Consider the following 23,691-nt stretch of genomic DNA (forward strand, 5'->3'; position numbering starts at 1 on the left):
CTTTACCACAGCTACAAATGGGGAAATATCGATAGTCGATCATTACACCTCGCCACTGGTAGTTTTCAAAAAAAATCTCTGACACTCGATTTGTTACCGGCTTGTTAGCGTTAAGAGCTTTCTTTCCTCTAATATAGTGAGGAAATAGAGTTACAATGTCTATTTTCATTTCACGCTAGTTGTCATTTTTTCATTGTGTATACGTATATTATTAATTAAAATTTTTCTGGTAACGAATGGCAATCTCTGATTCCCTCATTTTCTGACGTAGGGTTAAAAAAGACGCTCAAGGTCTCGAGGTCTTTGTTCGCGACAAAGAAATCTTCGATGATTTGATGACCCCAACGAATATCTCAACAGAGAAGGGCGAAGGGTAGAGCCGCCATGAAATTACTTATTTTTAAAGCATTTACGTCATCAGAAATCGATAAATTATAAATTTCTCCGTGATTTTAAAACTGATCCCTGTGCAAGACGCAGGCGGAACGGAAAATCGTCCCTCAATCGAATCGACAGTCCTTTCAACTTGAATGGGCAATCTGTCGCGAGGCATTAAGATTTGCTCCTTCGATCCGGTATAAAATAAAGAAAAATTAATGGAAAAACTCTTTCACATAATTTTGCTGACGTTGGCGCGAAGGATCTATAACACTAACGGTTCGCTAAAAAAGGGTTTCACATGTTTTCATTCACTCCGTCGAAGAACGAGCACTGAAACTCCGAGGTAAGTCAAAATCACGCTATCAATATTGTCGCACTTTTTGGGTGATAGATAGGCGCTATAAGATAACCTCTCCTACTCTACCAATTGGGTCGTATTACACCCTTTAACGTTGCATGCAAGTTTTTGTTTCCTTCTTCTTCGTGAAAAACCATATGAAACGAATAAAAAAAAAATTAATTGGAAAAAACAAGTACGAGATGTTAATGTTAAAACGAAGAATATTTTTTAAAATTAAAAATTGAATTAAATTAGTATATACTGGGATTCATTCGCGACTATCAAATACTGTACCAGGGTGTCCGAGGAAATGATTGATTTCTTCTCTTTTTTTTCAGTTCGGGCCACTTCTTAGTGTTTTTTTTTTTCTTTTTTTCATTGGTCAAAGATTCCTAAATTTTAGTCCCCATTACCACTATTTGACCCGAGTCAGGGTCTCAGCGTGACAAAGCGTGGTCCTGTTTCCCTAATTTATCCCCTTTTAATCCCAATCTAGCAATAAACTACTTTGAGCTGCTGCTCAAAACGACAGACAACGGAGGGAAGATTTTCATCGAATAAAACAGAATTTTTTCACTCGAATCATGTTTGGGACTCGAATTCTTCACAGTATTATTCTTGTATTACTAAATTTGCAAGATACAAATACCACTGCTCGTAAAGTTTGTGCTACCGATTTTACACAAAATCTAATTCGAAGATAAAAAAGTTTGCAGCATTTCTCAGAAATCTACCTTAAAAAAAAGAAAGAGGAAAAAAAATTCAACATTCAAGTCGTAATGCCTGATAGCTGGGAAGCATCGGATTATAAGAATGTTTTAGCTGCCTTTTACTTACTGAACTAGTCAAACTAGCTCCAGTCACATTCACTGTTTACAAAAAAATAAGATAGAAAAAGGAAAAGTAGAACAACTAAAAAAAGTTGAAGGGCTTGTTTTCAGAGAGAAAAACTCTTGAAAAAAGCTGTTAAAGAGCACGAATAAGGAGACCTTTTTTGGTTTTTCTAGATACCTTCCAATTTTTACGAGTTTCCATTGCTCCATTTGTGTAAACTTAAACAAACACTTTATCGATATCCTTCGTTTTATAAATTATATATTGACTGCTACAATTGAAAACTGCGTACCGCCGATGCAGCATTCCAAAATCTGCAATAGTTTTTTTATTTACAATTTTTAAAAAATTAACAAAAATATCCTGTATGTAGAAAATATTTCCTTGAATGTAAATATTTTTGGACGAGAGAAAAAATTTCACAAGTTTAAAAGGAAATATTTTCTGTTAAATTTTCCTCTTTACAAGAGTAAAACGTTGGCAAATATTTGCATCATCGCATTTTTTTATTTCAGCAATCAGAATATTGAAAACCGAATGTAATTTTTAGAATTTCACACTTTTGATGCTAAAATTCTTGTATTATATCTTTTTAATGTAAACTCTACATTAATTGGGTGTAGAAAATTTTAGAAGGGGCTCTCTGATTCATACATTTTAACAGTTTCATGAATTTTCTTTTTTTATTTACCGTGTGCCTATTCAATCACGAGTTGTGATCTTACTCTACGGAAGCAATATTTTCCGTAAAGCAATGTTTATCGAGATGGGTTGAAAAATCAGGTTTGACCTATTGATATTGAAATACCTTTAGTGTTCTGATGAATAATTAATTACATTTGCTGTAAAAACCGAGTACTACTGTAATAGTTGTGGTAACCACTAACCACCGAGGCGTGTCCTCTACCACGGTAGTTATCGTGACTGACGACCTGCCTGGCGCATGTTTAACCAGCCGCTGATTGTGATAACTATTTTATTTCTTTCCAATGTAGAACATTTTGACGAGAAATATTTAAAGAGAAAAAAATGCCACTTCTGATTGTCAACGAGTGGATGGATTTTACGACACGCTGGCGATTCGTTAGCAGGAGAAATAAATGTATTGCCACGGAAAAAAAATCTTTGGTGCTCATAGCCAGATAGTAGGTGACATTTACCATATTGGATTCCCAGATTCGACCCCTGAGAACAATTTTGCTACGAGCACAAATGTAGGATGGTTAGAAACCTCAAACCGCGATCAGGTAGGCGTTCACAACAAAGATGGTAAATCGCACCAACACTGCTGGGCGGGCGCGCCGTCCTCCGTAGACGTCCCGCACAACGCTGCTGAGATAGACCTTCAAAGATGGTAAACTGACCCATGCATCTGGATGTTTTGTGTATCAATCATGAAAGCAAGGAGAACCTAATATTTTGTATTTTTAGCCATAAAGAGAAGTATTTTCTTGTGAAACGTACAACTAAAAAAATTGAATACAAAGGTGTGCAATTTCGAGGTTCACAGCTAGGGGATGGTGGAAATGGGTTAATCGCGTAAATAAATTTCGAAATCGAGTAAAATGAGACTACAGCACTTATTGTGAGGTGCTGTAGTCGTATCCGACCTATCAAATTTTTTTGCCTACCGCGGGGATTGAACCTGGGACCTATCTAACCCTAGCCGGAGACCCTAACGATTGAGCTACCTATACAGTATGATGAGAATCTTGACCGAAAAACCTGTACATAGCTTCGATTTGAACGGAAAGCCAGGATATTCAATCTACATACTTAGATTGGTTCATTTATTTTTCTAATTTTTGTATTTCATTTTATTTTTAACGTTATTTCAGTTTTTTACTTTATTTTATTTCGTTACTTCATTTTAAATTTTTTACTTTATTTTTTTTCTTTACGTAATATAATTTGTCTTTGATTATTTCTTTTTTATTTATTTACTTTATTTAATTTTTTTCCTTTGTCTCTTTACTTAATTTTCATGTTTTACTTTATTGTTTTTTCTTTACTTATATTATTTTTCTTTGATTATTTATTCTTTATTTCTTCCCTGTATTTGATCGTTACTTTACTTTATTTTATTTCTTGCAATTTTTTTTTTTTTTTTTACTTTAATCCAGTCACTTCATTTTAATTTTTATACTTTATTAAATATCTCTTCGTTGTTATTTATAACTGCATTTTATTTATCTATTTTTTCTTTTTTTCTTTTCATGTCGAGATTCAATTCAAAATTTTCAAACTAGGATAATTTTTATGATTGGCTAAAGCGCTTCTAGCATTGGACAAATAAGCCCAGGCTACTTACTTGAACAAGTGAGATTATGTAGAATAGAGAATAAAAAAATTACCCCTCTAAAGTACTGAAGCCTTGACATGGTGTTAAATATAGTGCATGCCTAGCCTACTGGTAAACCTGGGATGTTTAGCTTAACGACAGCATACAATTGACAAGAAACATTGTTAAAACATTAGTAACAATTGATAAATTTCTGCCATTTCCTTGGAATTTTGAATGTAGAAACAAATTGATTTTGAAAACTATTATTAGTACCAGGGTCCTTTGGTCGCTACGCTGCCGACAACCAATGCGGAAGAAAACAACATGCGTAAAGAGTCGTAGAACAACCGTGTTCAAGTTATCTCCGAGATTAATGGATTCAAATACCGTCAATGTTTTATTTTTGATCAATGTTTTTAAAAGAATACACACTGTTATTCTAATGAGTTTCCGCAAATTTTCCTGAGTGATTTTAAAATAAATAAAAGAAAATTTGACTTAAAACGCATAATATCCAAAATCTAAGCTCAGATTCGGCTTCCTCGTGAAAAATCGATGCAATTTCATGTATCATATGTCACCATATCATGAAGGAAAGAGATTAACGTAGGCCTGTAGATTCTAACATATCAGTCCGACGTGGCAACATGGGTGATTCGGAGTGGGTCAGCTGATGAGTAAGAAGAAGTTTGTTTTCTCGGAAACGGACGAACCAAATGCTTGGCGCCTGGCGCTTGGCGGCGTAGCTCAAACGTTTGAATTCTGTGCCTACTTCCGCATAACGGCCGGCTTTGATAGAATCTTTACGCCTACGCTTACCCTCTTTTCTTTATGCTATGGTAACATATGATACATGAAATAGCATCGATTTTTCACGAGAAAACCGAATCTGAGCTTAGATTTTGGGTACGATGCGTTTCAAGTTGAATTTTCTGAATTTGAAAATTTAAGACGGCGGACGTAGCCTAAATTGATACATCGGCTCCCATTCCATCGATTAAATTCGAATTTTTAGTCTAATTTCGAAAATTCGAAAAACCAAGGTGGCGGGCGTGGCCTAAAACGCTATCTCGGTTCCTGCTCGTCGGATTTTAGTAAAACTTGATGCCAATGGGAGAGAGGGGGGAGGAAAGAAATTTTCAAACACTGTTTTCAAATACAGTGTTAGTTTTATTTTTCCCCTCGAAAATTACGATATGAGGTATACTTTACTTTTAGAATGAAATAATTTTTGGTTTTGATATATATTTTAGTTCGTTTTAATCCCTTTTTTTAAATCAGTGAAAAATTTAACATCGCCCGAGTTTCTGAATTGTTGTAATAAATGTCCTTTAATTATCATTAAAACCGAGCAGAGTCAAGAATAATTAATTGCGTGAAGTCATATAGTTTAGCGGCGACTTTACCGACGCCCGAGCCAGGGACGGGAAAAGGAGTACGCTCCACGAACATATTATTACATGCTTATCAGTCACACAAGGTGGGTTGAATATGAATTCTTGAAAATTTATCAATATACTTTCCCTAATCAGCCCATATCTGATTGCTTTCTTTGGTGACTCAATGTTGGTAAAGCGTAAAAAATTGGCGGGGCAGACTACTAACAAAATACTTTAATTGAGTTATCTGAGATGGTGACCTTCATAATCAACAAGTTTATAATCTGCACTAACGCATTCTGTAGTTCAATGAGCCCACTTAACCGAGTAGCATCAACCAAAAACAAGTTAGGTGAAGCGCAAGCGCACTCTTTGGTGCAATGAGTCAACTTGATGGAGCAGTTTACCATCAATTTTGTCTCGGTGAACAGATTTGTAATGGCTAGTAGCAACTAATTGAAAATGATTGATTTCCCTAAAGACGTTGTGGACAATACAATGCCGTTGGTTATTCTGTCAATTGTTTCATGTATACGGCACCAACTTTTAATTAACAAAACCAAGATGGTTATCCGCGCACAGTCATTTTTTTCTGTGATCGTGACTGACGACCTAAGCCTGGCGCATGTTTAACCAGCCGCTGATTGTGATAACTATTTTATTTCTTTCCAATGTAGGAAATTTTGACGAGAAATATTTAAAGAGAAAAAAATGCCACTTCTGATTGTGAACGAGTGGATGGATTTTACGACACGCTGGCGATTTGTTAGCAGGAGAAATAAATGTATTGAAATACGGTATAACTGTCTCCGTCTTACATTTCAGTGCCAATCAGTGTGTTATCAGTAAAAAATGGTGATAGAAGAATTATCAAGAATTTTTCGAAATATTTTTTGTTTCAGTGGGACATTATCATGCAGTTGACCTTCGGTGTTTTGGTGACTTCATTCCTCGTTACCCTATTACACCCTTCTTTAAGGTTTGCTAACAACTATAATATATTTGTTTTTTTGTCTCTCGTAGAGAGCTAAGTCGTTAATGCGATAAAATTACAATAAATAGACTGAATTGTGATAATGAGAACTATACACGTTCTGGTTCGTACATGAAAGCACCTGTCTAAGTAGGGAAACTGATGACACGTGCGCGTTGTTTCTATAACGAGTTTGGGAAGTTAGTTAATTTTTACTTTGTGCGGTTTAGATATTTCAATGGATGGTCGTCCAAAAAAAAAAAAAAAAAAAAAAAAAAAAAAATTCTCCGACGCAACTCTTTTTTAGCCAATTTTAGTCGTGCGCTGGTAGGGCGCTTAGGAGGTCTCTAAGCATGGAGTTTTTTTCTACATGATTATTGAATTGGACACATCATGAAGCATATTTAGAGCAAACTTGTCCTTAACTTTTCTCAAGGTTCAAAAATAAGGGACACCACAACGCTCGTCGACGCTCAACGGCGATAATTGAGCAAGGGAAAGGAAGCGCGTTGATGACGGCGTAGAGATACAACTATTCGGGCTTAATGGATGTCCGTGTTGTATCTGCAAAATTGAAGGCGCGATGGCGTGAGGCGCAAACTCGCAATGCTCTGCTATATGTTACCGATGAGGTGTCGCTCAGATTGGAGAGATAAATTAAAAATGAAACCCAAAATTTCTCGCCTATTTTCGGCTGTGTTGACATTGGATTTTTTTCTTTTGACGTCTGATTTTTTTTAGGATGTATTTGTAGACCCATGTCTAAAGCTCGTATGTGCCGGTCCCGTGCAACCTACTGGGCTCGTGTTTTTAGCAAGCTATAGGTCAATTTGAACTGACATGGGTATCTAAGGGTTGAGTAGTGGTTAAAGTAAAAAAAAAAATTAATTCCGATTGCAACGATGCAAACTTCTGAACATGCAACATGTTTTAATTTATTTGAAGAAAGTTAATTAACATTTCCGCTTGAAATTCACTGTGAATATCCCTAACTTATTAAAAAATACAAATTACAGAAAATTCATTAAGAGGGATTTCTCGAGAATTTTTCTTTTATACAATAAAATCAAACATTTCTAACATCGCAATGGAGAAACGCATCTTTTACTTTAGCCAAAAATGACACGTCTAGTGAAGATTTAAAAGTTGTTGATCAAAAATCACCCTACTTTGAGTATAGCTTTGATATTTTGGAGACAAATAGATATTTCGAAATAAGATGGACATCCTTGACATACTCATGCTTAAAGAAACTATGTAAAATTAATAAAATAAAAGGAACTGTACAGATGCAAGCTATATGCACACAGTTTCCTTTGATTTTATTGATTTCAACATAGTTCCTTTTAGAATAAATACGTGCAAATAATTTCTTGGCGAAAGTTTTAAAAGTTGAATTATGTTGTCTGCTCTTCCGACGGGTTACAAACTTACAACCGCTCACTTTGACTTAGATGCTAATTTATGAACTTTCGCAAATTTCCTTTGAATCGTTTCAGGACAGTGGTGGGAGGCTCTCTGAAACTGAAACTGTGTTTGCCGTGCATAGGAGAGGAGTGCAACCTGTTGCCTGAGGAGGAATGCCTTTACGGATTAGTCAAAAATCATTGCGGTTACTGGGAGTGTGGCAAGGTAAGGAATTACTCATTATAATCAAATCAAGCAAAAAGAGGCCTAATAGGAAGTAGGTAATTGAATTCTTTAACAAACAGGGTCGAGGGTGTACAGTACAAATTGTGATATACTGCGCGCACTGTAGTCAAATACCTCTGTGTCTACGGTTACTTAGGGTTATTGAAAGTTGTTGTTTTTCGGTCAGATCAATTAAAAGAACTTGGTAGATCGACCAAATTTTATGTTAAATCGACCGAAACTGAAGTTGAAAATATTAATTTTCAAAGAACTGATTGAAAACGCCCGCTACTTTTCCTCGTAACGGGAGCTGTAAGGCGAGGAAACTGAGACACTGAATAAGCGTTTTCTTAGCAGAGCAATGTGAGCCTAAATTAATCCCTAAGAACCTGTTGCGCAAAAATAAGGTCATTCAGACGAAGAGGAAGTATTAAGCGTGCACGGAAAAAAAAAGAATTGCTGATTCAGCAATTCAATTGCTAAAAACAGTGAGTGTAATGTTTCAATGTAGATTTTACAACACAAAAATGCTACTTTAACCACATTGTAAACTAATTTAACCACAAAAATGCTACTTTAACCACATTGTAAACTAATTTAACCACGAGGGTGGTTAAAGTAGCATTTTTGTGTTGTAAAATCTACATTAAAACATTGCACTCACTGCTTTTAGCAATTGAATTGCTGAATCAGCAATTCTTTTTTTCCCGTGTGATTTAGAATAATTCCTCACACTTGACATCGTTTAACTGCTCAGCGAGTAGAAATCGCCTTCAATTTTTCATGATACCAAGTGATGACACGAGTGTTCATATATTTGTATCATCCTCCAGGCGACCTTAAAAGCATATGATAATGGAATCAACAACGCAGAGTAGGCTTTTAAAACGTTCAGGGGGGCCATTTTGCATGATTGAGGGAACAACCCCCCCCCCCCTCCTCCCCGCAACCCTGAGGAGGGCGAGGGATAAAATTGGACGCGTAATACAGCTTAATGTAATACGTAATACGTAATACGCTTAAGGCGTGTTGGAAAATTTTCTAATTTTAAAGGGTGTTAGTTTTATCGATTTTCTCCTCTTATTTCATGTTGATTCATTTTTTTTTCTTTAAAAATTATAATATATCCCAGTGCAAAACCAGGATTGCCCTTGGGCTGGCTGCTTCGAGTTGTTTTCACTAAACTCTTAAATGCCTACAGAAGACTACACTGAACTTTGACCTGCATTTTATGGAAGACAACAACGCTTTATTCTGAAACTAATGCTCAATCGATTTTCAGGGCCCTGGACAAATCTGTGGCGGACCCTCAAAGATTTTCGGTGAATGCGGGGATGGAATGCACTGCAAATGTGACCGCTGCGTTGGATGTTCTTCGAAAACATTAGACTGTGACCTCAACACGTCGATCTGTTAACGCTGCTCAAAATTTGAACCTTATTTCCACCATGACCGACATGATTTTTTTGCCAAAATTTCAACGGAACTACTCATTAAAATATCTCTCATTGGATCTAAAACAGTTAAAAATGCACATTGAATAAAGAAAAAAAAACAGTTCTTCTGACCCGCGGAAATCAAATGAATTCTGCGTTCGTGGAAACCGTGCCACAATACGGACGTATCCCTTCTTAAATACACAAATGCTATGTCATGTAGCGTCAGCAGGTGGGAAAATGCTAGTTTTACATCTGGAATATAATTGTTGTTAAGATTTGTTTTCCTACTGTTTCTCCTTCCTTGAACATATGTCATTATCCTCTCTCTCTCTCCTTCTCTCTCAAAGAACTGGATATTCCAGTACCCAGGACACACAAACTCTATTAAATCTTCAATCCCTGCTGATGATTCAAAAAGCTTTCTCGCTCAAATTTAGAAAAGCATTACAAAAATTGACATTTGACCTCGTTTTTTTTTTTTTTTTTTTTTTGTAGAAAGCTGTATTTTTTCAAAAACTTTCTGTGACATTTACTCCGTTTATTTTGCAATGCCCTCCTATTATAAAACGCTCTTTTTATTTGTTTATAGCTTATCTGGGCCATAACACAAAATTGCCCATTTTAGAATTAACATTCAGCGGGCATTAACGGTACTTTTAGTCCAGTGACCTTTTTAAGTATTTTCCGAGCACCTCAGTTCTACAATAAATGGATTACATTTTGCAATAAAGAACCACTATTTTCGGCTCATTTTAAAAACAACACATATGCCATTGGTTTCCCTACGCAGATATGTGCTTTTAAAGGGGAGGCAGATATAGTGGTTCCTTATTGCAAAATGTAATCCAAGCACAGCATCGATACCGACACGAATATGCCGCACAGTGGATCGAGTCAATGGGAGAGGTCAGGCAAAATTTGGAAATTTTGAAAGCTTATATTATTGGAAATATGAAACAAAAAAGTTTAAGTAGGGTTTCATTGGCTTTTTCGTAAAATTTCCTTCGGTAACACTCCTTGAAATTGAATGCTTGACGGAATCAAAAAAGAAAAAAAAAATTGAAATTTTAGTATGTCCGATCGCTCAGACTGACTCGATCCACTGTATGCCGGATCTCCTCAGAATACAATATTGCAGAGTTGAGATAACTAAATTATTACTGATGTCCTCCCAAAAAGAAATATTTTGCCACGCTATTGTAAAAGTATCACACACTTGAGTAAATAATCCGCTTTTCATAATGCATCCATATTTGAAACACTTCTTTTTCGTGTTAAGAAAATAAATTAGAGCAGAAAAAAGATGGAGGAGGAAAAATATGTAATGTTTTAAGCAAAATTAGTTTTAGTTTAGGATTTTTCAAAATACACTATTTTTAACAGATATAATAGTCAATGCGTTGTACTTTATACGTTGTGCTGCAATTTTGAAACATTAACGCAAACGAGATAAGTGCATATTACAAATTTTAACTTACTTTACGAATACCCCTCGTATGTGGCAACGTCGCGCCGCGTTGGGAGGCTCTATATAGATAAACACATGTATATGATCACTTGTAATGTGGTCATAACGTTTGAAAATTCAAGGTTTGCTGAACTTTGCTGAATGAGCTCGGTGAGGAACAGCCTCCGAATACCTTGTGAAATAGAGGTACTCGGTTTTTTGTGTTTTCAGGCGATAAAATATGGCAACGTTGACTTTTTTGGGAGGCTTTGAATCCAAAAACTTTTTTAGAGGAAGGATTTGACCACCTACGTACATAGTTTGCCAAAAGAGTTCAATTCTGGTGTAAGATGAGTCACCCTTTTTAAACCATTTTAAATAATGATGAAAAACAGGAAAATTAAAAAAAAAAAAAAAAAATTTAAACAATGAGCGCAAAGTTTAATATCAACGAAAATTGGCCAAAGTGATCCTCTTACACCTCCAATAAACATACTTGAAGGGATTTTTGCTCCTCTGATCGATGGGAGCATTGTGAAAGAGCGCGTCAAATGCCGCGAAATTTAAGTCGAGCGACGATCGAGTAGTGGTTTGACTACAAAATGCTAAAATCGCTGATTTTTGCATTTTGAGACTTGAAAACGAGGGATTTTTGAGCCTCGTGGGTGTTATTTTCTGTATCTGGGGTATATTTAAACTGTTATTTTCCTCTTAAAATACAGTATCAGAAGTCTCATTATCCGAATTTGCGACTTTCTAGCTCGATTGCATTTACCGGAAAAAGAACAAACACAGTATGGAAATAGAGCAAAGCAAATGGAGGCGCCTTGATGACGACGCAGAGATACAACTATTCGTACATGATGGATGCCCGCGTTGCATCTGCAAAATTGAAGGCGCGATGGCGCTAGGCGTGAACTTGAATATACATAGGAGAGCCGTAATAATGGAGCCTCGTTTCGAAACTTTTCTCACGACACCTCATTAGCAACATGAAGCGGAGCTACGGAGCATCACGAATTCACAGCTCGCGCCATCGCGCCTTCAATTTTGCAGATGCAACACAGACATCCATCAAGCACGAATAGTTGTATCTCTGCGCCGTCTTTCCATTTGCTCTATTTCCATATTGTGCTAGTTTCGTTTTTTGTAGGTATTGGTGCTCCAAGGGCTCCGTGAGCAACATAGCCGAAGATAGGATGTCCCTAAATGGATTATCATTTTAAAAAGAGAAAAAATTTTAGAGGTCTCTCAAGCGATCAAAAAGGCGCACAGTAATGCAGCAAGGCCAGCAGAAATAAAACCCATTCCCCATAGAGCCTAGGAACTGTTGCCTTGGACCTCAACAGATAATACAGCTAGAAGTCTTGAGTCGAGTCTTTTAAGTTATTTTGAAAGAAAGAAGACGCAACATATGTTTTGTTTCAGAGGAACCGGTACTTTATTTCGAAACAACTGCTCCTGTATTATTTTCATCATTTTTTAAAAGAATAACAATTTTGTTTACACTTTCAATTAACTTATTACAAACAACGTAATAGCGAAGAAATTTTCTCCACACTGATTGTTCTCTTTGATCGTCATGATTGCAAACGTTGCTTTTCGCTACGGCAATCGATCCTGGTCCAAAAGTCGTAGAATGGTTTACGGTGTAGTTATCAGCAGCCTGCGGATATCATATCATGTCCTGAAATCAAATTTTGCAGGTCTATAATCACTCAGACTGTTTAAAATTGTGAATAGGGTAAGGTTAAACAATATTTTATCACATTAGGTCAGATCAAATCAAGGAGAAAATGAGCCACAATATAAATTGCGGGCTGAGCGGCACCCCCTGCGTTTACGAGTCGTCTCTGATTGGCTGATCCGCTTGATGCCTTTATGGAAATTACCAAGGAGCTCATTTTTCATTGAACATATCTCGAAAACAAGGAAAAATTTATACATCGGAGATTTCGTAAGTCAATTTTCCAGATTTTTCTGAAGAGATTGATGGATAATATATGAAACTTTTTTCTCAAACATACCAAGCAGCTCCACCTAGAATTTTTTTTTTCTTTCTTTCTTTCATGACACCAAGCGCTAAAAAAAGTCAAAGCTTTAAACTATAAGTTTTAAAAAAAAAATCCAGGTCGAGCTGCTTGGTGCGTCTGAGAAAAACGTGTCTAGTATTACTCATATTTGTCTCTTCAGAAAAATCTGGAGAATTGATTTCTGAAATCTCCGACGCATAATTTTTTTTTTTTTTTTAGAAAAAAAAGTGTCATGTATTATTCACCAATCTCTTCAGAAAAATCTGGAAAATGGATTTCTGAAAACTCGGACGAATAGATTTTTCCTTGTTTTCGAGATATTTTCGATTAAAAATGAGCCCCGTGTTATTTCTCATAAGGGCTCCAGCAAGTAGGCACCAGGCGGATCAGCCAACAAGAGACGGCTCGTAAAAGTAGGGGGTACCACACGGCCCGCGATTGGACTGCATTTTGCAATTTGGAACTGTAAATCCTAGCCCGGTTTAAAAACAACGTATGTGCCATTAGTTTCCCTATGCACATAAGCGTTTTTCCGGAAGAGCCAGAATTTATAGTTCCAAATTGCAAAATGCAGTCCAATTCATACTGCGGCTCTTGTTTTCTCTTAGGGTCATATCAGGTTAGGCTATGTTCAACCGGGAGACAAAATTACGGTTCCACCATCATGATACAAAATAAGTATGACCATTCACAGTTAAAGAGACCGAAGTCAACAAAAAATATTCGTGTCTTATTGAAAAGAATTTTGGCGGCGTCTAGAGGCTCTTACGCCGTTCTTACTTAGCATGAAAGTATTGGACTCAATACTTAATCAAGGGATTCATGCAGACGGAATGGTCGAGGAAGCTGTGAGCACGAATTCCAATATCTAAAACGTCATTCTACATAATGGAACTCTACAACAACCCCATTTCTGAAAGCTTCCTTTGGCAAACGAAATGATCACGTAGCGATGCGGTTGCACTCGATGCCGAACCCTGTTGAGCTAAAAAAACACGCAGTATAAGCAATCGAATGTTGCCAAATTTCCTCTCATAAAATATTTGTTCAAGGGGAAAGTTGGATTGCATTTTGCAAAAAGGAACCACTAGCATTGCAATGATGCTAAGATTATGCAACTTCATCCTTTCCAATAAAATTGCGGAAATTGTGAAAAACTATGAAATTTGGATGGTAATTTTTGTCTTAAATTTACAGTTTTTAGCGAGTAAAATAGAAACTACTAAGGGATAATCGGGTTTTTCCTCCTAGACAAAAGAAGTTGCACGATCTTAGCAACATTGCAATGCTAGTGGTTCCTTTTTGCAAAATGCAATGCAGTTATGAATGCTTCTCCTTGAAAGTTTCAGACACTTTCGATTAAATGACGACATGTTGCATGCAAGAGATACAGCCGCGCGAAAGACTATTTAGAGTTAAATGACACGAAAATTACGATGGTCACATTAAAAAGTCTGAAATACACTCCTACTGCGCAATTGCGTTGTCAGAACGCGTTTTCAATTCCCGCGTCTGAGGGCAGTTTCTAATCACCGAAACGAGCAAACGGCGGCTCGTGATTTCCGGAAGATGCCGAGTCGTTGTTGTTGTTGTTATTTTTCCTTCAGTTGTTTACAAACCAACGTGATCTCTTATAGTGTCCATATACGCTTTATGCGGTAACCAAATCGATCAACTTTTAAATATCCAACGCAATCCTTCTACATTTCATTTCACGATATCACGAGCTCGATTTTAGGTTATGTGTCAGTTTAGTTGACGAAATAGCCGCGAGTTGCCGTTAATTGTTTCCGTTAGAAAACTGCCCCAGACGCGGGAATTTGAAAAGCGCGTTCCTACAACGCAAAATGCGCAGTAGAGTGTATTTCAGACTTTTTAATGTGACCATCGTAATTTTCGTGTCATTTAACTCTGAAAGTCTATTCGCACGCTGTATCTCTTGCATGCAACGGCCATTACGAACAAAATTCTCTGAAAAATAGGAGGAAAACTATTGAAAAATTTTCCCGGAAATTCATGATTTGTTTATGGAAATTTGAAAACGTCTACAGGCTCATACCGCGTTCTTCCTTGATACGAGAGGACAGTCCTAGAGCACCCTATAGCGGAGTAGGCCATCGGCCAGTTTTCATTGGTCGCGAGAAAATAGGCTGACACGATGTTCTTACGGACATGACATGTTCTAGACAGTCCTAGTCTCACGTTGAGGGCAAACGGCGTGTGAACATTCCAACGTTGCCAAATTTATTATGATGAAGTAAGAATTTTCTTGAAGATTTCTGAATATCCATCTCCCAATTTATTCGAGACTAGCAGGAAACCCGTGCTACGCACAGGAGAACCCCCACCATCAGCAATCACTGTGATTAGTGATCAGTTACTAATTGTGTTTCTGAATTATTTTTTACTATTTCAAAATTGGCGAGACGCACTGGTTTGATAAAAATGCAGAGATTAGTAGTATGCTGATTAAAGCTGCTATTTTGGTCTGTTCTGCAGTAAGCTCATATGGTCATTATAATAATCAACAATACCCAATCAAAAGTTGGTTATTTTTATAAAGATTTGTTACTTTTGTCAGTCCAATGTTTAATTGAAGTTATAGCTGGTGAGTTTCAGCCGCGAAAATTACGGGATTTAACCAGAGGTTTCGTTTAATTCTCAGCAATGGCGGGTTTGTCATCGACATCGCGGAGAAAACGTGATTTTTCCAGGGATTTTGTAACACAAATTAGAATTTACACGACAATCACCACGATATCACGGCAAATACGTCGTGTTCCTAGCGAATTTCTAAGAGTATTATAATTGCGCGTTATTCAAATCAATATCGTGGCATACACGCGAATTTCTTACTCAACTAAGACTACGTAAATGTGCGCATAAAACTCATAAACATCTGTTACTTGGGATGGGCGAAAACGTATGATTTTCTTTCAATTTTTTATGATACCACATACCCACTCCGGAGTTCAAATAGTTGCTCGCTTCATTTTTGCTTGTTAAAAGTGAAGAATTGCAAGAATCCAATCTCGATTTTACGAGAACTATGGGATGTAACCATCGGTTTCCTTGTATAAGATTTAATGCTTTGAAATTAAGGGGAAAAAAAGGGAAAAAAAACATTAGCGATGATCCAAAATTTTGCAAGTATGACTCATGTGTTTCGGTAAACTATGATTGAAACAGAAAGCAGGTGGAGAATGTCGAAACGATGTTCTAGTTTTGCTCTGCTGTCAGCACCGCGTCTGCAGGCGCTGTTTGACCGAGCCGTCATCACAGTACAAAACGCCTTCAATATAGCGAGCGGCAATGTGGACATCCCCCGTGGTGAAATAGTTGTATCAAGAGCGCCTTCCACGATCGGAGTCAAATATTGATGAAATGCGCGCAAAAACCCCGCTTCTCCTCCGATTGCACCGTTGCACACCGTCTTTATGTTCCATTTGGGTTTACTTATTTTATTTTTGAATCCAAACAACAGCTTCTCTCAAAATTTTTCGAGAATTTGCCAAAATCATTTCAAAACAGAACCAATGCACAGACAGATTTTCCAGATTTTCACATCCCTGAGAGAGTAGCCCGGCAACGGATGCACGAGTCGGAGCTCGCAAAAATCATGGCGCGGCGTTTCCAACAGCGCGACGCCGAACTCGTTCCATCCTCCTCGCACTCGTTGGACGCCGAACTCCTTCCATCTTCTTCGCACCCGTTGCGCGTACCCATAGAGTACATAGAGTCGTAATGTAAATGGGAGAGCTGGCGCCATGTTCTGCTCGCAGAGTTCCGAGCCCGGTGTGCGCCGAGTTCGGGTCACTTTTTCGATACAAGTTCGATCCAAGATGGCAGTGCGGAATACGTGGTGATCCCTATCTTCTTTGTTTACATCGGATGGCCGAGTACCCGTGTATCGCAAACAATTGATTATGTATCGAAAAAGTGACCCGGCGTCACACAGGAGTCTCGGAATTCGGGACCTGGAAAATGCTTAAAAGTGGCGCCAGCTCACCCACTTACATTACGACTCTATGTACTCTATGACTCTCTCTCGCACCCGTTGTCCTTACGGAAAAATCGACCCACGCGAACCGCGATATCCCGCGAACCGGCGGGCGGATCGCGAAATCCTCCCTTATCCGGCGCCTCGGGGTAGAGAGGGATCCCAGTGCGGAATCTCAGGGTCATACGGCCTCCCGTTCACGAGATCCGCTGTTACGTGAGTGAGTGATTGAGTGAGTGAGTCAATCAACGTAAAGTCTGCTTTATTAGTATAGATTATGAAACGCGATTAAACGATAGTATATTTAATCTCGTTTCATTCGCGATTAAATATAAAATATCGGTAAATTTTAGGGCAAAACACTCATAACTCTCCTTAAAAATTGCAGAGTGACAAAATTGTCTTACACTTCAAAAATTCCTCACTTCTTCCACAACTTCTTCGGAGTGTTTGAACGCAGGATTCCCTGACTTTGCCATGTTGGCTTTGCAAGGCTTTTTCGACATAATTTTTCATAGATACTCTTTTTACAAAATATTACGGCGCGAGGTCCCTTGAAATTGAAAAAATTCGAAAATCGAGGCCTGGAGGTTCTAATCAAGTATTCAAGCGTGTTTTAAGTGGCCATGAAGCATGCTAGTTCGGTAAAGAATAATTAATGTCGTCAGTCCAAAGGGAGAATCTCGAGGTTCTGCAGCGAAATTCCTCGACTTTTCAAGGTTTTCAATGACATTTCGAGAAGTTGTCACCCCGATAAAGATTTAATCAGAGAAAATTTGGCAACATTTGAGCGGTCGTGCAACGTTCATCCTTGGCACGGGCGTACTCACTACTCATCCTCAGTGGCGTGGCGTGAATTGCGATAATCGATGGCTTGGCGAAATAAAACTTTATATTAACTTTCGTTCCAAGTGCCAAGGAGTGCCACGCTGGGACTTGTTGGGGCAGACCCACAGGACCCCTGAGAAGCCTCCTAAACAATTTTTAGCTGCTAATATCTGCTACTCCGACGGCAGCATGATATTATCTGATATGAAGTCGGTTGCGCGAAATCGGTTTTTATCACTCCGCGCAACCAATTGTTGATATTTCTCTAAGATCCATCACGCAGGTAAGTGGTCAAAGGTTAAAATAGGCTAAGTACGTGTAAAAGAAGTTACTGGATGCAGCAGTAGTAGTGTAATTTATTTACTTCTATGTATAGGACATTTCAGAAATTTAAATTGTTTCTGTTATTTATCATACTAATAATGAATGGTCAAGAGGTTAGAACTGTTATTATAAGTTTAAATAATGTGACTACTACTCACACTGGTTGGTATCCTCATGTTATAATAATTATAAACACGGCAATTATAGAAATTTCGAATATCATGTAGAATATCATTAAATTTCACCTGTAGAAAGTCAATATTAATAGGACTAATATTGTAAATATATACTTATTACACATTTTAGTCTGACTAATTTTACCAAAAATTAAAAAACAATATTCATATTGATAAATTAAGCTGGATGTAGCTAATTAGCTACATATGGTAGTGGATGAAGTAGTCGAGAGTTAACGTTTCGTTTGGTCATGAAGGGCAAATAGATATGTTGTTTAAAATCTCGTTTCTTCTATTTTATTCAATTTTTTTTGTTCCTATATTAACAGCAGTATTAAGATATACAAATATGAATACGTACAATGCTGCTCATAAAGCCAGGTGGAAAGAGAAAAGGATGGCTGCAAATATTTTAAGAAGTGTCGAACGTTTAAATTATAGAAATGCATTCATTTGCGAGATGGAAATCAATGTTTTTAGTCTTCTTCAGAAATAACTTATGTAAATAGCAATTTTTCTCGGATTTTCATCACTCAAATGGTAAAAGTAAAGGCAGATGGAACAGGTGTTCGCAGCGAACACCCAAATAATCGATTCTTTACCATAGATTTAAATGGCATAACAATCGATACATCGCAATTCACGCCACGCCACTGCTCATCCTCTCTACCACCGTCGGCTTCGCGTGACGCGGCGTGACGCTGAGAGCGAGAGCAACGGAGGAAATTCTGTCCGCCTTCAATTCATTGCATATGCGATAAGGACAACTACCGGGCACGAATAGTTGCAGTTTGGCCAGGCGTTTTTAATCCTACATACTAATTCTACTGCGATTTGTGAACAAAACGTCGCGTCGTCGTATTGCAGACATTTCCGCAGTTCGTCTTTTTGAACAGAGACCGCGTTTCATTCAATTTCTTTTTTCATTTTTACCTACCTATTGCTTCATTTGACCTACTTATTTTTAAAAGTTTTACTCCTGCGAGTACATTATCCACGTGTTTTTACTTAGATTTATTCTTTCTATTTGCAACGATGAAAAGGACACATGCATAAGAAAGTTCCAATTTTATTTTCTTACCTTGATCAGGTTCTGAGATTTCTGAGACGTCTTCACCATGGGACAGTTGACTAGTTTCATAGGAATCGGATATTTTCCGATTGACGTGCGTTTGTTCATGTTTTGCAAGATGATCCTTGCGGTAAAAAGCTTTCCCGCAGATTCTACAGGAGAAGCATTTCTGGTCCGAGTGAGTTCCGTAGTGCCTTTTTAAATGTTCGCTCCTTTTGAAGCCCTTGTAGCAAATAGAACACACAAACGGTCGGTCTTGGCTGTGTCCTTTCCTGTGCTGATCTAGGTGTTCTTTCCGTTTCAAACAGACCCCACATTCTTCGCAACGGAATCTTCTGTCAGGTTCGTGATCTGCAACAAAATTTATTATGTTGAACACAGAGGAACTAGGGGAAGAAGAAAACATGTTGCACGAAATCGACGTTAGTGTTAGTTAAAAGAAACCCTCATTTAAGGTAACGATAGAAAAAAGTAACAACGGTGAGGCTCATGGTGTCCTTTCTCTTAATTTTTCTTGTTTTGCCGGTTGAAAATGCGGGTGTGATCCCTGCGAAACGTCCCGGGTTTCTTATTTTATTTTATTTGTTTCATTTTATTATTTGCGGCCTTAGTCCCGTTTTAAGCTGTGTCTCTCTCTCTTTAAGAAAAGTAAGTATTTTCAGTTTTGACAACCGAGCTAAATAAAAAATCGTAAACTATCATGCGCGCTTCATTTTTTCCTTTCACGATGCGGGAATTCTTTGTGATAAAGTGAGAAATTACGCGATTTTCATTTCAGTATCGCGGAAAATAGACGCAGTTTATTCAGCGGTTTTGCGAGGAAGTGAGATAATACGCGATTTGCACTTCAATGTAGCGGTTTATACGCGATTTTTCAGCGACTTTGAAAAAATATACAAATGACGCGTTCTTCACCTTAATATCGCGTCATACAACATCCGCGATTTTTCCAGCGGTTTTGTAAGGACAAAAAAAAATCACACAATTTACATCTCAATATCGCGGAGACAGGGATGCAGAGTTTTCCAAGTTTCCACGTTTTCACGCACCGGCCGGCTGGTTCTCCACGTTTTTCTCAACGGTTTTCCACGATTCTCTTCAGTGTTATTTGTGCGGACCTTTTGTCTTATTATTTCCTTTGATTTTTTATTTTTGACCATAAAAATTATCCATCCTTGCACAATTTTGAGAGCCCGGGCGAGTGATCGAGCGTTGTCGGTACGTACCCTTGGCGCCGCACAGTGGATCGAGTCAATAGGAGAGGTCTGACAAAATTTGGAGACTTTAAACGCTTGTAACTCCGTTTATGCAAAATTTTGAGATTTTAAAAGTGGTTCCATTGGTTTCCTCGTAAAATGTTCCATCTTAAGCTCCCCTCAAAAGTTAAAATGTGACGAAATAAACGTCAAAATTTGCAGTTTTAGTCAATAATTTCATGTCCGCCCGCTCTAATTGACTCAATCCACTGTGCGCCGCATTGCTTCGATACAAAATCGCTGCAAGTTCGCCTTCAAATTTGGCGATGCAACCTAACCCCACACCGAAGTTAATTAAGTTGTATCCACCGATTGTCTACATCCCGAATGTTTCTACTTATCCTGAGGCCCTGATACTTATATTCGGGGAATTTTCTACAAATTGACAGAGACGCACAGCCATGCCATGAAGAGACGCTGCATAAACATTGAATATTGCCCTATGTTTCTCGGACAAGTAAGTAAGTACACTCAAGGAAAGTTAGGGCTAATTTTCCTTGAAAGTTCTATAAGATTTAAATCAAAATGCGACCGAACTTAACTGAAAAATTGGAAGTTTAATAGTTAAAATTTTTCTGGGAAATCTTTTTTTTATCAAAGGAAATTTAACAAAAGCCAAAGGTTCGAGACGAGGAAGAGGAGGGGGGGTTCTCTTCTCTAAGATATCGAAATAGTTTGTGGAAAATGTATAGGAATGCTTTTCAAAAGCGGAACGAAAATTAATATCCATCTCCTTTATTTTACTTCGAAGTCTCACATCATTTGGAGTCTAGGCACTTGTTAAAAACAAAAGTAACCGTTGCTCTGCATACTTAATATTTGAATATTATACCTGGACATAAGGTTAAAAATGTATAATACTTAACTAGGTTTACAATGAAACTTTAAAACAGTCTGCATTATCAAACTCCATTTGGCAAATTTAATCCCCATTCTTCCTCCTCCTTAAAATAAATACCGACCTTCATTTTTTTATTTATTTATTTTACTTTTTTTTAAGCCAATAGGGGAGCCAAAAAAGTTCAATTATAAAAGTTTGAAGTTAACTAACCTGATACTAAAGCATGATTCTGCAGCGAGGCTTCATCAGGAAATTCCAAATCACAAACGTTGCAGTTAAAATTTGTTGCGCCATCTACTAGAGGATTGAAGGTTTTGGGTTTATACACAGGAGATTTAGTCCTATTGTCCTTGCAAATTGTGACATTCACAGATCCCATTCCGATTGCAGAAACTCCTTGAGATAGCAAATTATTACCTAAAACTTTGATATTGTACGGAATGTTATGTTTTTTTAAAAAGTTTTGAAAACTTAGAGGTAAAATCTGAGGTGGCATTCGGGACATATATTGTAGAAGAGCACTTGATTGCATACCGATATTTAGTTTAGAACAGTCAGTACTATCAAAGTCTCTTTTATTTTTAGTTTTCAGATCTAGAAACTCTGAACTTAGAATTGGATCTGTCATGGTACCAACACTATCTACAGACACTGATTTAACAGACCAAACGGCTGGAGAATTCATATGCAAAGCGTTGTGAGGTAACGTTGAAAAAATAGGAACACTAATGGAGTTTTTAAGATGTTCACTGAGTAGGTTGTTCGAACGGTTGGGATCAGTCCATGCAATTTGGATATCATTGCTAGTGATTGATGTTGGTGCTGAGATATAGTGGACAGGAGCAAACTGATTACTAGTGCTAAAAACTTGCTGAGGCTGACTAATAGCTGGCGTATTTAGAATATAATTTGTTGAATTCACTGTTTGAACCCGAGAAGTAGCTATACTTTGCAACATCTCAGGCATTCTATCTTGTGTTTGCACTCCTTGTATATTGTTGACTGCAACACTAGTGACCATGTTCCCTTTATTTGCATCTCCAGTTGGATCTTGATTGGACTGGACTGCCGCTGACTGATGAGAAAAATCAGGGACCGCTTGAAATGTGTTGGCGTAAGTTCCGTAGTTCATTTTGAAGTTTGGCAGTACGACGATGGCCTGTCACCAACTGAGAAAAGCATTCAAATTCCAAGAGGAGATCCAATTGTTGAAATAAGGATGATTGAAAATCATCCTTGAAGGCATTGAGCTACAAGTAAAGTTATATTGAGACAACATCACAAACGTAAAGTGATAGAGCTTAATTGTCCCAATGATAAGGAATAATTATTAATATCCTATGAGGTGGAATCGTCCCAGTCATTCGTCAAGTTATGATTTAAAAATTACACGGCACTATATTGATAAATCACTAGAATACTTGTGTTTGGTGACTACTATTTTAGAGGACACTTCATGATGACCATATCCCAGATGCTGCATCTTCACAAATACGATGGATTTGCCCTCAGACACTTACGACGCTGTTTTTATACATTTCCGATATTCTCGATTAAAGAAACACGATTAGTACTTGCTAGCATTTGCACACTGATCAATAAATATGACACTAAAATGTTGAGGTGTATGACAGAGATGATAAGATAAGTCGTAAACAAAACAATCACAGGAAGGTGGTGACTGTTTTCAGGTTAGGTTAGTTTTAAGAATGACGTCACAGACGTAAACAAACAGCGACGCCTCCTCCACTCACCCCTCCCCATCCCTTCATACGTATACTTCCCCGAGCGGTCGAGCCTCATCTTCTTCTACTTCCCGAATTTTTAGTTTCATCAATTTTTTTAAACTGCCTGGGAAATATACAGGGTTATTCAAAAGTTACGCACCTCTGGCCATAACTTTAGTTCTAATTATGATATCGATTTGCGGTTTGTGGCGTCCTTCCTCATATCGAGGGGGAAACTTTTTGAGGTACTTTTCAGTTCTTCACCCCCCCAGGGGGAGGGGGGCGGGGGGCAACTCAAAAATTTCAAATGGCAACCCCCATCATGTGATACATCGTTAGAAAGAGCATGAAAAAAGAAAATTTTTGGCGCAAACCGGAAGTCGATCTGACCCCCCTGTCAAAAGTTAGGGGGGTCCAAAGGTTATTTAGGGGGTCCGTACCTTCATTTTTTAGAGTAGCTTCGGCGGCTCTTGGACATACCGTTTCTCTTTTCAAAGAGTCCTCGAATACTGCAAGTCTGATACCAAAGTCTTCATATTGCCCCCGGGCCACCAAAGCCCCTCCGTAGGGGGGGATGGGCCTGTTACAATGAAACATTGCATTAAAATGCGAAAAGTCACAGAAGAGCTTCAAACTTAGCATCAAATCCGAGTGGAACTTCTTGCCGATGTTAACGCAAACGCAGCCTGCGACTTTAAAGTGAGTTCTCAAAACTCTTAGCCCCC

General features: G+C 37.8%; 2 protein-coding genes across 2 annotated transcripts; one reads left to right on the plus strand and one right to left on the minus strand.

Moving 5' to 3' along the window:
• Positions 1-588: 588 nt before the first annotated feature.
• LOC109041520 (neuroparsin-A) lies at positions 589-9,549 on the plus strand. Its single transcript, XM_019057891.2, has 4 exons — positions 589-724; positions 6,121-6,197; positions 7,691-7,823; positions 9,106-9,549. The coding sequence occupies exons 2-4, from the start codon at positions 6,133-6,135 to the stop codon at positions 9,238-9,240; spliced, it is 333 nt and encodes a 110-aa protein (XP_018913436.1). The 5' UTR covers positions 589-724; positions 6,121-6,132; the 3' UTR covers positions 9,241-9,549.
• Positions 9,550-12,126: 2,577 nt separating this feature from the next.
• On the minus strand, positions 12,127-22,929 carry LOC109041518 (uncharacterized). Its single transcript, XM_019057889.2, has 3 exons — positions 21,450-22,929; positions 19,152-19,493; positions 12,127-12,396 (listed from the first exon to the last, which is right to left on the minus strand). The coding sequence occupies exons 1-3, from the start codon at positions 22,369-22,371 to the stop codon at positions 12,368-12,370; spliced, it is 1,293 nt and encodes a 430-aa protein (XP_018913434.1). The 5' UTR covers positions 22,372-22,929; the 3' UTR covers positions 12,127-12,367.
• Between the last annotated feature and the right edge of the window lie 762 nt (positions 22,930-23,691).

This window comes from Bemisia tabaci, chromosome 6 (genome assembly GCF_918797505.1).
Source record: "Bemisia tabaci chromosome 6, PGI_BMITA_v3".
In the NCBI taxonomy this organism is placed as follows: domain Eukaryota; kingdom Metazoa; phylum Arthropoda; class Insecta; order Hemiptera; family Aleyrodidae; genus Bemisia; species Bemisia tabaci.

Coding starts and splice junctions, on each gene's coding strand:
- LOC109041520 (XM_019057891.2), top strand. CDS start 6,133: ATGCAGTTGACCTTCGGTGTTTTGGTGACTTCATTCCTCGTTACCCTA. Junction 6,198..7,690: donor CTATTACACCCTTCTTTAAG/GTTTGCTAACAA, acceptor GAATCGTTTCAG/GACAGTGGTGGGAGGCTCTC. Junction 7,824..9,105: donor GTTACTGGGAGTGTGGCAAG/GTAAGGAATTAC, acceptor ATCGATTTTCAG/GGCCCTGGACAAATCTGTGG.
- LOC109041518 (XM_019057889.2), bottom strand. CDS start 22,371: ATGAACTACGGAACTTACGCCAACACATTTCAAGCGGTCCCTGATTTT. Junction 19,494..21,449: donor GAATCATGCTTTAGTATCAG/GTTAGTTAACTT, acceptor ATTTTGTTGCAG/ATCACGAACCTGACAGAAGA. Junction 12,397..19,151: donor AATCTCAGAACCTGATCAAG/GTAAGAAAATAA, acceptor ATTTGATTTCAG/GACATGATATGATATCCGCA.